This window comes from Arachis ipaensis, chromosome B04 (genome assembly GCF_000816755.2).
Source record: "Arachis ipaensis cultivar K30076 chromosome B04, Araip1.1, whole genome shotgun sequence".
NCBI classification, from domain to species: Eukaryota; Viridiplantae; Streptophyta; class Magnoliopsida; order Fabales; family Fabaceae; genus Arachis; species Arachis ipaensis.
The window spans coordinates 86,855,854-86,868,817 of record NC_029788.2 but is presented as its reverse complement, the minus strand read 5'-3'; the positions used below and the strand labels follow the sequence as shown (position 1 = coordinate 86,868,817).

Genomic DNA, 12,964 nt, shown 5'->3' with positions numbered 1-12,964 from the left:
CCAAGTAATAATAAAAAAATAAATAAATTCTGATATCCTTATTATTTCTCATCACTATGTAATTATATAATCGACACATAACTACGGTTATAATTAATTAACTGTTTTTCAACCCTGACAAATAGAAACAAAGAGGGGGGCATATATTGAGCCCCATATATAGTTGAAAAACTTTGAACGGTGGGCATGTGTTATTGTACTATTATGGACGGTGGTACTAATGATAGAAAATTTGTGATGAGATGATGATGAATAGACGGACCTAACGAGAAGAGGGGCCCCTTGCCCCCACTAAAAATTTGAAAAAAAGTAAAAATTATATATAGATGAATATATTTTTTCTAAGTATTAAATTATCTTGGTCTCCATTGAAACCTATGTTAAAAAAGATTTGATTTATTAAAATTAACATGAAATAATACTTATCTTGTTATAAGTATCAAGATTAAAACTAAACAAATAAATAAATCAACTTAATAAAAAAAATCAATAAATAGTGATAATGTATTTTTTGAAATTAGTCAATTAACTAATTATCAAGTTAAAACTTAATTTTTTGAACATAAGTGGAATTATTAATTTTTTTTCAAAAATTAGTTGAAAAAAATATTATTTATTCATTAATTAATATTTTTTAAATTAACAGTAGAATATCAAAATTAAATTTAAAAATATAAAAATAATATTTAATTCTTTTAAAAATAAAGAGAAAAAACCATTATCAACTAATTTTTTATTATTTTAAATTCATATACTTTTCAATGTTTATATGTAAGTCTAGTTTTTTTTGGAGTAATTTTAGTTTTAACTTATAAATATATTAATGTATAACAAAATTTATTTTGGCATATTTTTGCTCCCATAACTAAATTTTTTTAGGTCTGTCAATTAATTGATGATGATAATGATCCATTATGATTAATAAGCATGCATCTTGTTCTAGGCAAGCTCTTAGACTTCAAGGATTAAGACCCACTAGTGTGCTAGCTACAAGACCACGTGGTAAATCTACTGAACATCCATACCAAGTGTTTTTGAAAGAAAACAGTTACGGAATATCTCCAAATCTAGGAAATAGTGGATCATCCTCCACCAGAAAGACTACAGAACAGATCCTTGATATTGACCTCGAGTATATAAGGAAGGTAAGTAACCTTTATTTTAGCCTCCTCAACGGATATTCATTGACTTCAGTGTCGAACTAGCCTTGCAAGTACCACCCCCGTTCAAGTTACTAGCACTATCGCACCTCCGTATATACAGCACCAGATTTTCTTCATTATCGACTTCCTTTATGTAATGACATAACATTTGATACTGTCTGTGGGGACCCCAAGGCTGTGGCAAATGATGGATGACCCTCCATCCTTCCCCCAACGAGTCTATGGAAGCAAGGACGATGACCCTCACTAGGGTCAAGATGCCGCTAATGGTGGGTGTACACTAAGCATGATGCATATTGCAACTACCCGGAGCCATCACCAGAGCCATAGCGACGTCCTCCGTTCCTCGGAACGACACTCGTTCAAGCACGTGTCATGCATGAGCTTAAGCATCGGGTCTAGAATCTCGAGTGAGAGAGTTGGTAGCTCGATATTTTTACTGGCCTGAGTTGAGTCATGAGGCCCACTCTAAGATGGAGCCGCTGAGGACTAGCCCGTGTACATGGTCCCCTCTCCAACGATTGGGGGTACAAAGGAGACGTGATGACGAAAACGATCATCACGACCATCCATACTTTAGGAGCGACAGATCTCTCACCCCCCAAAGCCTCAAGTGAGATAGGGTGATATCGGAAAGATCCCAAGAAGGGAAGCAGAGGCTACGGCATGAACCCATGGCGAAGCCACCCCTTTTGATGCTGGAATCTTAAAAGTCGATTTGCCAAAAAACTTTGACAGACCCATGGACATGAGATATGATAGCATGAATGACCCCCAAGAACACATCACACCCTTCAAAGCAAGGATGAACGTTGAGGGAGTCGCTGATGTGGTTCGATGCCAAGCATTCCAGTAACCTTGGTCGGACCCGCAATTAATTGGTTTAACTCATTCCCTCAAGGGTCAATCTCGACCTTTGTAGACATTTTTCAAAATTTCCTAGCCCAATTTACGACCCAAATAGCAAAAGCCAAGCACCTGATTGACCTGTTGGGAGTGACTCCACGAAGTTATAAATCAAAAACAAAATATTTGGCTCGTTTCAACTATGATTGTCTTAAGATAGATGGTTTGATGGACTCGATAGACAGTCTTTACTTGATGAATGGATTGACAAATGAAGATTTCTAAAAGCATTTAACCACAAGGCCGGTGTGGGCTATGCAAGAAATACAAAATGTAGTAAGAGAATACATTAATGATGAGGAAGTGAGTATGGTGGTAGTAGCTGATGCGGAATTTTGCAAAACCATAACTCGACGAGTGCACTGAATCGTATCAAGTAATACCACAGTGAGTGGGTTATCATTCTTACGGGGATTAAAGGACTAAGCAAACAATGGTTAACTGATTATTCTAGTCAAATAATAAAAAATTTAAATTGTGATGATTTAAATACTAAAATAGCAATATAAATAAGGCAGCAGTAAATAAGTAGAAAAAGTGATATAAGTAAAATGTTAAGGTTTCAGAGATGCTGAGATTTTCAAAATAAATGCTTTTCACTTTTACCTTAATTATGCAAGGATGTATCTCACGGTGAACCTCAATTAACCAAATCCCAATTCCTTAGTGATTTAATTTCTCTTTAACCTAATTTATTACTAATTCCTTAGTCAATTATTTAAGAAAAGAGATTTAACACGTTCACTTATCAAGCTAGTTTTGAAACCTAGAGAATCATGAGAAGAAATTTTCAAGCTTAATTCTAACAAACAACTTTTTCAAGATGAATATATAATTCAATTCAGATTCAAACTATTTTTCGATATATTCAAATCCTTGTAATGAAGAACAAAAGCTTGTTTCTTAAGAAAATATCAATGCATAAATCATGATGCAAAACACAAATTTAGGATTCAAAAGTGTACGGGAGTAACTAAGTGCCTCCTTTAGAATTTTTTGAATACTTAATATTTCTAAACTAAACAAAAATCTAATAATTAATCTTTTTTAAAACCGAATAAGATAATATATTTTCCTAAATGACTTCCAAAAATCAAAAGTGATTCCTTGTGATTAAGGCCTAGTTTTTAGTGCTTGATTGCTACCTTAAGCTTTATGGGCTTGAATTAAGTCTTGGACTTGAGGTGCACCTCCCAGGGGCTGTGGAGCAAGTTGGCGTGTGAGCCATGTGAGAGACATGGGACGTCTTTGAGAGGAAGAAACTTGGATGTGCGACATGGGGGCCTCACGTACGAAATCTTTCTGTGCATGGAGATAAGGTTGTTGGGCTCAAGCCCAACGTGGGACATGGGGGACTTGCGTGCAACTTCTTTGATCCTGGAGGCTTAGGAGCTACTACCTTTAGGCCTAACATGGGACATGACTCCTCAACGTGGGACATGCTCATGCTGGTAAAGACTGGACGTGCAATGTGAAGGCTAGATGTGGGATGTGAAGGCTGGACGTGGGATGTGCCTATGAAGGAGAAGTTGGACGTGTGGCGTCGTTGCTTGACGTGCGATATCTTCCTTGCTTGGTGAAGTTTGCATGAGAAATGTCCCACGTCTTTGGACGACAAAGAGTCTTAACGTGGGATATGATGACTTCACGTGGGACACTGGTGCACGAAATTGTGATCTCCAGACTTGAACAAATCCTGGTAATAGCTCCAAAGCTTGGTGCTCTGATCTTAATTCATAATTGTCACAACTTCGATACAACTAACCAGCAAGTGCACTGGGTCGTCCAAGTAATACCTTACGTGAGTAAGGGTCGAATCCCACGGAGATTGTTGGTATGAAGCAAGCTATGGTCACCTTGCAAATCTCAGTCAGGCAGATATAAAGTGATAATGGTGTTTTCGAATATTAAATAATAGAATAGGGATAACTCCAGCCATCCTCTAGCAATAGGCTTGAGGTCCAATCTTCTTAGTTGAACCGGCTTGCCTTTGGAGTCAATCTTCCATTGAGCTCCTTCTACACATATGTCCATAAGGACTTGGTCCAACCTTTGATCAAAGTTGACTCTCCTTGTGTAGGGGAGTGCGTTCTCTTCCATATATGGCAAGTTGAACGCCAACCTCACATTTTCCGGACTAAAATTCAAGTATTTCCCCCGAACCATTGTAACATAGTTCTTTGGATCCGGGTTCTTACTTTGATCATGGTTCTTGGTGATCCATGCATTGGCATAGAACTCTTGAACCATTAAGATGCCGACTTGTTGGATGGGATTTGTTAGAACTTCCCAACCTCTTCTTTGAATTTCATGTCGGATCTCCGGATACTCATTTCTTTTGAGTTTAAAAGGGACCTCAGGGATCACCTTTTTCTTGGCCACAACATCATAGAAGTGGTCTTGATGGGCTTTGGAGATGAACCTTTCCATCTCCCATGACTCGGATGTGGAAGCTTTTGTCTTCCCTTTCCCTCTTCTAGAGGATTCTCCGGTCTTAGATGCCATCAATGGTAATGGAAAAACAAAAAACCTATGCTTTTACCACACCAAACTTAGAATATTGCTCGCCCTCGAGCAATAAACAAAAGAATAGAGGAAGAAGAAGAAGAAATATGGAGAGGGAGAGGGAGATGTGGTTTCAGCCAAGAGGAGTGTAGAGGGGTGTGTTGTGTGAATTTGATGAAGAATGGAGGGCTTTATATAGGGAAGGGAAGGGGGGTTAGGTTTCGGCCATATGGGTGGGTTTGGGTGGGAAATTGGTTTTGAATTTTGAAGGTAGGTGGAGTTTATGAGGTAGGTTTATTGGGAAGAGTGGATGGATGTGAGTGGTGAAGGTTTAATGGGGAAGAGAGATTGAGGTGATTGGTGAAGGGTTTTTTTAGGGAAGGGTGTTTATGAGGTTGTGTGAAAGAGAGTGGTGAGAAGAAGTGAGTGGAGGTAGGTGGGGATCCTGTGGGGTCCACAGATGATAATAATAGAGATCCTTTATACCACCGTATAGGGATCCCTGTGTGAGTGGAAGAAAAGAGGGGAGATAAAGAATGTAATGTAAAGGAAGAAGCACAACTGTACGAATGGAAGAGATGTGAGATGAGATGTTAGGATATGAATGAATAAATAGAGTAAGATGGGGGAGGGAAGTTTTTCGAAAATTATTTTGAAAAAGAGTTAATGATTTTTGAAAATAGTTTTTGAAAAATGTTTAGTAAATTTTTTTTTTTTCAAAAATTTTTTTTTGAAATCAAAAATAAAAATTAAAAATAATTAGTTAATTAAAAAGAAATTTTGAAAAAGGGGAAGATATTTTCGAAAATAGAGAGAGAGAGAGTTAGTTAGGTAGTTTTGAAAAAGATAAGAAACAAACAAAAAGTTAGTTAGTTAGTTGAAACAAATTTTGAAAAGATAAGAAGTTAGGAAGTTAGAAAAGATATTTTGAAAAGATATTTTTGAAAAAGATAAGATAAGAAGATATTTTTGAAAAGATATGATAGAAATTAGTTTTTGAAAAAGATTTGATTTTTAAAATCACAATTAATGACTTGATTCATAAGAAATCACAAGATATGATTCTAGAACTCAAAGTTTGAATCTTTCTTAACAAGCAAGTAACAAACTTCAAATTTTTGAATCAAAACATTAATTGATTATGTTATTTTCGAAAATTTGTTATAAAAATAAGAAAAAGATTTTTGAAAAATTTTTTGGAATTTTCGAAAATAATTAAGAATTTTGAAAAAAGATTTGATTTTTGAAAAAGATTTTGAAAAAGATAAGATTTTCAAATTGAAAATTTGATTTGACTCATGAGAAACAATTTGATTTTAAAAATTTTTAAAAAAAGTCAACTCAAATTTTCGAATTTTGATGAGAGAAAAAGGGAAAGATATTTTTTTGATTTTTTGAATTTTTATGAAAAGACCAAAAAATATTTTTGATTTTTATGATTTTCTAATTTTTTTGGATTTTTTTCGAAAAATTAATTAAAAAAAAGAAAAATAAGGATTCCAAAATTTTTAATATGAATTCCAGGAATCTTGCATTCTTAGTCTAAAGCTTCAGTCCAGGAATTAGACATGGCTCACTAGCCAGCCAAGCTTTCAAAGAAAGCTCCAGTCCAAAACACTACAGCCAGCCAGGCTTCAACATGCTCCATGAAACACTAGAATTCATTCTTAAAAATTCTGAAAGGAAAATATATTTTTGAAAACATTTTTTATTTTAAAATAATTTTTTTTTCGAAAACAAAGGAAGAAATTTTTGAAAGATATTTGAAAAAAAATTTTTTTTTTTTGAAAACAAGACAAAAAGAAAATTACCTAATCTGAGCAACAAGATGAACAGTCAGTTGTCCAAACTCGAACAATCCCCGGCAACGGCGCCAAAAACTTGGTGCACGAAATTGTGATCTCCAGGCTTGAACAAATCCTGGTAATAGCTCCAAAGCTTGGTGCTCTGATCTTAATTCATAATTGTCACAACTTCGATACAACTAACCAGCAAGTGCACTGGGTCGTCCAAGTAATACCTTACGTGAGTAAGGGTCGAATCCCACGGAGATTGTTGGTATGAAGCAAGCTATGGTCACCTTGCAAATCTCAGTCAGGCAGATATAAAGTGATAATGGTGTTTTCGAATATTAAATAATAGAATAGGGATAGAGATACTTATGTAATTCATTGGTAGGAATTTCAGATAAGCGAATGGAGATGCTTTTCGTTCCTCTGAACCTCTGCTTTCCTGCTATCTTCATCCAATCAGTCTTACTCCTTTCCATGGCTGGCTGTATGCAAGGGCATCACCGTTGTCAGTGGCTACATCCCCTCCTCTCAGTGAATAATATGCTCACGCACCCTGTCACGGCACGGCTATTCATCTGTCGGTTCTCGATCATGCTGGAATAGGATTCACCCTCCTTTTGCGTCTGTCACTAACGCCCAGCACTCGCGAGTTTGAAGCTCGTTACAGTCATTCAATCATTGAATCCTACTCAGAATACCACAGACAAGGTTTAGACCTTCCGGATTCTGCTCATCAGACACCTTCATGGATTGCTGGCTGGAGCTTCTGGGAGAAGCCTCAGTGTGTGTTACGTGCACATCTTTAGTGTTTTTCTCTTAGAATTCCATTTAATAAACTAAGAGTTATTGCAATATAAGCATTGATTTCATGATTAATTGAGCAATACTTTGAGTTAGTATGTATTCATTGATTACAGAAGAATTTAGAAGATAATTGACAAATATTAAAGAAGAAGAAAGCCAAGAATCACAAAGAACAGAAAGGGAAAAGCAAACAGAAACTTCTCTGGACTGAACAAAGAGCTTCAAGTGCAACGTGGGGAAAGCAGTGTGCCACGTCAATTAAAGACAATGACTCCCCAAGTTGGTGTGGCACGTAGAAGAATAGACGTGGGACATTGGCTATTGTTCATACGCATGACCTATGCATACGCCCAAAAAGAGGATTTTGGACAATCATGCGGACGCATGAGGTATGCGTACGCACGACTGGACTTTCACATGGGATGTGAGATTTTCCACGTACCATGCCAGGACTAAACAGAGGTAGCAATTGAAGGTTTTCAAGTCCACGTACAACGTGGAATACTTCACGTACGATGTGAATTTTTAAAGAGCAATTTGGGCTAATTCACTACTTCATGTGCAACGTGAATCACTCACGTACCACGTAAGATTGTTGACACTTCCCAGGATTCAAGTGGCACACCCATGGTGCAAGCAAGGTTGGCGTGCCACGCCCTAAGCATCAAATGGCACGCCCATTATTATTTTTTCTTGGCGTACCACACCTAAAGTCCCAAGTGGCACGCCCATTGATCTTCTTCATTGGAGGCTTGTGCTGGCGTGTCACGCCTTCGATCTGGTGTGCCACGCCCTTGTTTGGAGTTTTACTTCCCTTCTCTAGTCAAATGAACTGGCGTGCCGCGCCTAGGTCTGGTGTGGCACGCCATAGTGGTGTTGAGAGCTCATGAGCTTGGCGTGCCACGCCTCTAGTACCAAGTGGCATGCCCATTGAGTCTTTGACTTGGCGTGCCACACCTCAAGTCTCAAGTGGCATGCCCAATTGATGCTTCCTCCATTCTCCTTTGTTCAGTTGTACTAGCGTGCCACGCCCATTGTAGATGATAGGGTTGGTGTGCCACGCCCAGCTTGGCGTGCCACGCCCCTTGTAAGTCTTCAAGGATCCTTCTCTGGAATTTGTAGTTGGCGTGCCTTCTCTGGAGTCCAAGTGGCACGCCCATTATAAAGCTTGGAGTCCCTTCTCTGGAAAAGATAACTGGCGTGCCATGCCTGGCCTTGGCGTGCCACACCCATTGTGAGCTTTATGAACTCTCTTCTGGAATTGATAGCTGGCGTGCCACACCCATTCAAGTTATTGGCGTTTGCACCAAGTGGCATGCCCAGTTCACACACCCAGCTCATTTTTCTTACTTTCTTCCTCTTTTGTTACTATTTTCACCTGAAATTCAAACAAGATCCCTTTCAAAGAAATATACCATAAAATTCATCAATTAGTTCAAGTAATTACATTAATTGAATGAGAAATTACTAACTCTATGGTCCTTTTAGTCAAGAGAAAGAGGTAGATGATGCAAGTCATCAAATGTCTCTCTTTATTACTTGTTCTCTTTAGTTGTTACCTTTATTTCCTTGCCATTTATTTTCTTTCCCTTTTATAAATCAAACCCCGTTTGTTCTTTCATAGCCAATAATTGATCACTTCATTGCAATTCCTTGTGAGGACCCGAGGTTTGAATACTTCGATTTATTTTCATTAGGGTTTGTACTTGTGATAACCAAAACACATTTAAAATTTGATTTGAGTATGATTTGTTGGTTGGAAACTATACTATCAACGGAATTATTTGTGTGAATTTCCTAACCGACAAAAATATTCACATCAAATTTCCTAGCCGATCACGTGTAGAGGTTAGGATGGTTCCTCCATGAAGGGTTGTAGGTATTTACATAGGGTTCTCCCATGTAATTCACCTCCTCTATGGTGGGTTGATCAGGATCATAAGCTTCTATTTCAGAAAAAAGCTTCCTGATTACTGCAAGTTGCAGTTTGCATTCCAGTCAGATGCTGGGAGATCATATTGACCTGTTGGATCAAGATCCTACTTTGAGCCAACATGGCATTTAGAGTATCAACTTCATGAACTCCTTTCTTCTAAGAGGTCCCATGATTTACATGATTTCTTTTAGAAGTGTACATGAATTGGTTATTTGCAACCATCTCAATGAGTTCTCTAGCTTCTGCAGGCGTTTTCTTCAAGTGGAGTGATCCACCTACAGAGCTGTCTAGTGAAATTTTGGACATCTCAGACAGACCATCATAGAACATGCCTATGATAGACCATTCTAAGATCATGTCAGGAGGACATCTCCTAATCAATTACTTGTATCTTTCCCAAGTTTCATAGAGGGATTCACCTTCTCTTTGTCTGAAAGTTTGAACTTTCACTCTAATTTTGCTCATCCTTTGAGGAGGAAAGAATTTAGCCAGAAAAATATTAACCAGCTTTTCCCAAGAGTCTAAGCTCTCTTTTGGTTGAGAATCCAACCATATCTTAGCTTTGTCTCTTACAGCAAAGGGAAAGATGGAATTTGCAGTTCTGTTGCAAAAGAGAGACTAACTGAGGCTTAAGCTCAAAATTGTTAGCTCCAATGGCAGGTACAGAGATGCTTTTGTCATAAAAGTCAGAAGTAGGCATGGTGAAGTCACCAAGAACCTTTCTTGCATCACCTTCAGGTTCGGCCATGTCTCCTAATTCTTGTTCAAAGTTCTCTGAAAGGTTTCTTCTGGAGTGTTGTGCTCTAGCTTGTTGTAAACTTTTCTTCAGAGTCCTTTCAGGTTCAGGATCCAAATCAAAGAGGGATTCTTTATCCCTGTTCCTGGTCATAAACAAGAAGAAAAAAGAAAGAAGAGAAGAAAGCTTTTTGTGCTACTTGGACAAAAGAGCTTCCAGTGAGATGTGAAGAAAGAAGAAGAAGATAGAAAAGTGAAGATGGAAGATGAGAGAGGAGTAGAATTCAAATAGCATAAATAAAAAAGAGAAGAATTAGAAATAGAAAAGATAAATAAGAATTAAAATATTTTTGTTTTTATTTTATTTATTAATTACTTTTTGAAAATTAAGGTTAATAATTTAAACAGAATTAAAAATTAGTTAATGAATTTTCAAAAATAGAAGAGAGAGAAAGAAGAGAAGTTTTTGAAAATTAAGAGACAGAAGAGTTAGTTAGGAAGTTTTGAAAAAGAAGAGAGAGAAGATAAGATATTAATTAAGAAAAGATTTTAAAAATAAAAGATAAGATAAGAAAATATTTGAAATTGAAATTTGAAATTAGGAAAAGATAATATAAGAAATTAAAAAGATATGAAAAAGATTTAAAAATATAAGATTTGAAATTTGATTTTTGAAACAGATATGATTTTTAAAATTTGAAATTTGAAAAAGATAAGATTTTGAAAAAGATAAGATTTTTAATTTTGAAAAGATTTGATTTTTGAAAATTGAAAACTAAGATAAGGTAAGATAAAAATTTTAAAATTAAAATCTGAATTTTTGTTTTAAAATTTTCGAAATTAATAATTAAATAAAGATAGGAAAGATATTTTTATTTTTGAATTTAATCATGAAAGAGAAAAACACACAAATGACACAAAACTTAAAATTTTTAGATCTAATGCCCCAAGTTTTCGAAAATTTGAAAGAAAAACACCAAGAGACACCAAACTTAAAAATTTTAAGATCAAAACACAAAAAAGACACAGGAACACCTTGAAGATTGACAAGACCTCTAAGAACAAGACTAAAAAAGTTAAAGAGCACAAGAACATATAAAGGACACCAAACTTAAAATTTTTAGAAAACTAAACACAAATTTTTAAAAATTAAAAGAAAAATAACAAGAAAACACCAAACTTAGAAACTTGACACAAGATTTAACCAAAGCAAATATTTTTGAAAATTTTTTTGAAAGAAAGACTCAGAGAACGAAATTTTAACCAAGAACAAACAAAAGACTCAAATAAAAAACAAAGATTAAACAAAGAAAGCTAAGGATGCTTGAAAATAAACTTGTTTGAAAAAGGTTTTTGAAGAAGTTTTAAATTTTTTGTAATTGAAAGACAGAAATCAGGAAAGACTCAAACTAAGAACAAAGATTAAACAAAGAAAAGAAAAATGTTTTTGAAAAAGTTTTTAATAATTTTCGAAAAAGAAGAAGAGGAAAATAAAAATAAAAGTCTCAACAAAATAAAATAAATTACCTGATCTAGGGAGCAAGACAATCCGTCAGTTTGTCGAAACTCGAACAATCCCCGGCAACGGCGCCAAAAACTCGATAGTACGAATCCCCACACCTTCGCACAGCTGTACCAACAAGTGCATTGGGTAATCCAAGTAATACTTGAGCGAGTCAGGGTCGATCCCACGAGGATTGTGGTTTGAAGCAAGCTATGGTTATCTTGTAGGTCTTAGTCAGACAAAATTAGAAGTTGATAGATAAATATTTATGAGATCTAAATTAAGTTGGCATGGAAATAAAGAAAAGGGTAATCAATAATAGGAATAGGGTAAAGGATTGGAGTTGCTTTGTCTTTCTTTGAATCAGACTTTTGCTCCAACTCCTCAATTTCAGCCAGAAATTACCTGAAATTGCACAAAAACACACAAACTCATAGTAGAGTCGAAAAATGTGAATTTAACATTAAAACCTATAAAAACTTAATAAAAACTAAACAAAACATACTAAAAACTATATAAAAATGATGCCAAAAAGCGTATAAAATATCCGCTCATCACTCTCCATTGAGCTGGCGCTTCACCCGGTCAACCTGGTGAAACTCAACAATGTTGACGAGGGGGACAATAGACATCCATGCCTCCCACTCTGCCTCATCAATCATCCATGGCGGGGATATAGCCTGTAGTGTAGGGTCGTCGTACGACGTCTACACAAACTGCAATGATAGTTGTGAAATGATCATCAGTAATACAATCTAAAGTAAAGGATAAGTAATTCATGGAACTACAAGAGAGAAAAATCTTATTGCTAACCTCATTCATGAGTAACTGATCTAGCGACAGACGCCATCGGAGAACCCTCTGCTCATACTGATCCCTGTTCTACTATGTCAATCCTATCAACTTGTCAATAGTTGCAAGAATAACCCGAATTCAATTGGAACATCATAATGAGTTACAAATTTGGAACGCAAACAAGCCATAAATGATGGTTACCTCGCTGCCAAAGGATACATGTAAACCTATCGGTCAGGTGGACACCACTGCAAAAATCTCTGGTATATTAAAGACATCAACAGCAGAGTGTAGCTAGCTATGTCTGTCGTGTCTTGGTGTGCTGCAGAGCACAGAAAATGGTAGGTCTATACAAGCACCACTGAACACCAAGACAGACCACAGAACGTCTGAAAGTCAGCAAATAGTTGTAGCCACCGGAGATGGACCAGATTGTTTGACTTGTCCGTCATTAGGTAACCCCCAATCAGTAACATGATATAATACCTCATATACTGTCAAAGAGTGTCTAGATCAGCGGTGTCAGACAAATGTCAGACTCGCTCCCGAAGCTATATCCGCTGCAAGGAGAAAGACTCCTTCATCTACGCTCCCTGTTGCTGAACCACTAGAGGACTAGCACCATGTAGTCACTCCACCAACTCCTAGGTCTCGGTGTCGTACCATTAATAATGCCACTCGTCGGTAAGGAAATTCACAAGATTTTCCGCGTTGCAAGTATAGTCATCAACCAACAATTAGTCCGCGAATCAAATTTAGAAGGAATTGGTTCTCATAAGTTCAACCCCAAATAGAATTAACCGAAGTATTCAAACATCGGGTC

At 36.5% G+C, this 12,964-nt stretch overlaps 1 protein-coding gene across 1 annotated transcript in view; it reads left to right on the top strand.

Moving 5' to 3' along the window:
• Positions 1 to 12,760, top strand: part of LOC110271527 (plasma membrane ATPase 2-like) — a 16,058-nt gene extending 3,298 nt beyond the window's left edge. The window contains exons 6-8 of the mRNA XM_021122488.1: positions 944 to 1,145; positions 12,470 to 12,596; positions 12,645 to 12,760. Of these exons, the coding sequence (XP_020978147.1) occupies positions 944 to 1,145; positions 12,470 to 12,596; positions 12,645 to 12,760 (445 nt within the window). The remainder of the gene's footprint in view (positions 1 to 943; positions 1,146 to 12,469; positions 12,597 to 12,644) is intronic.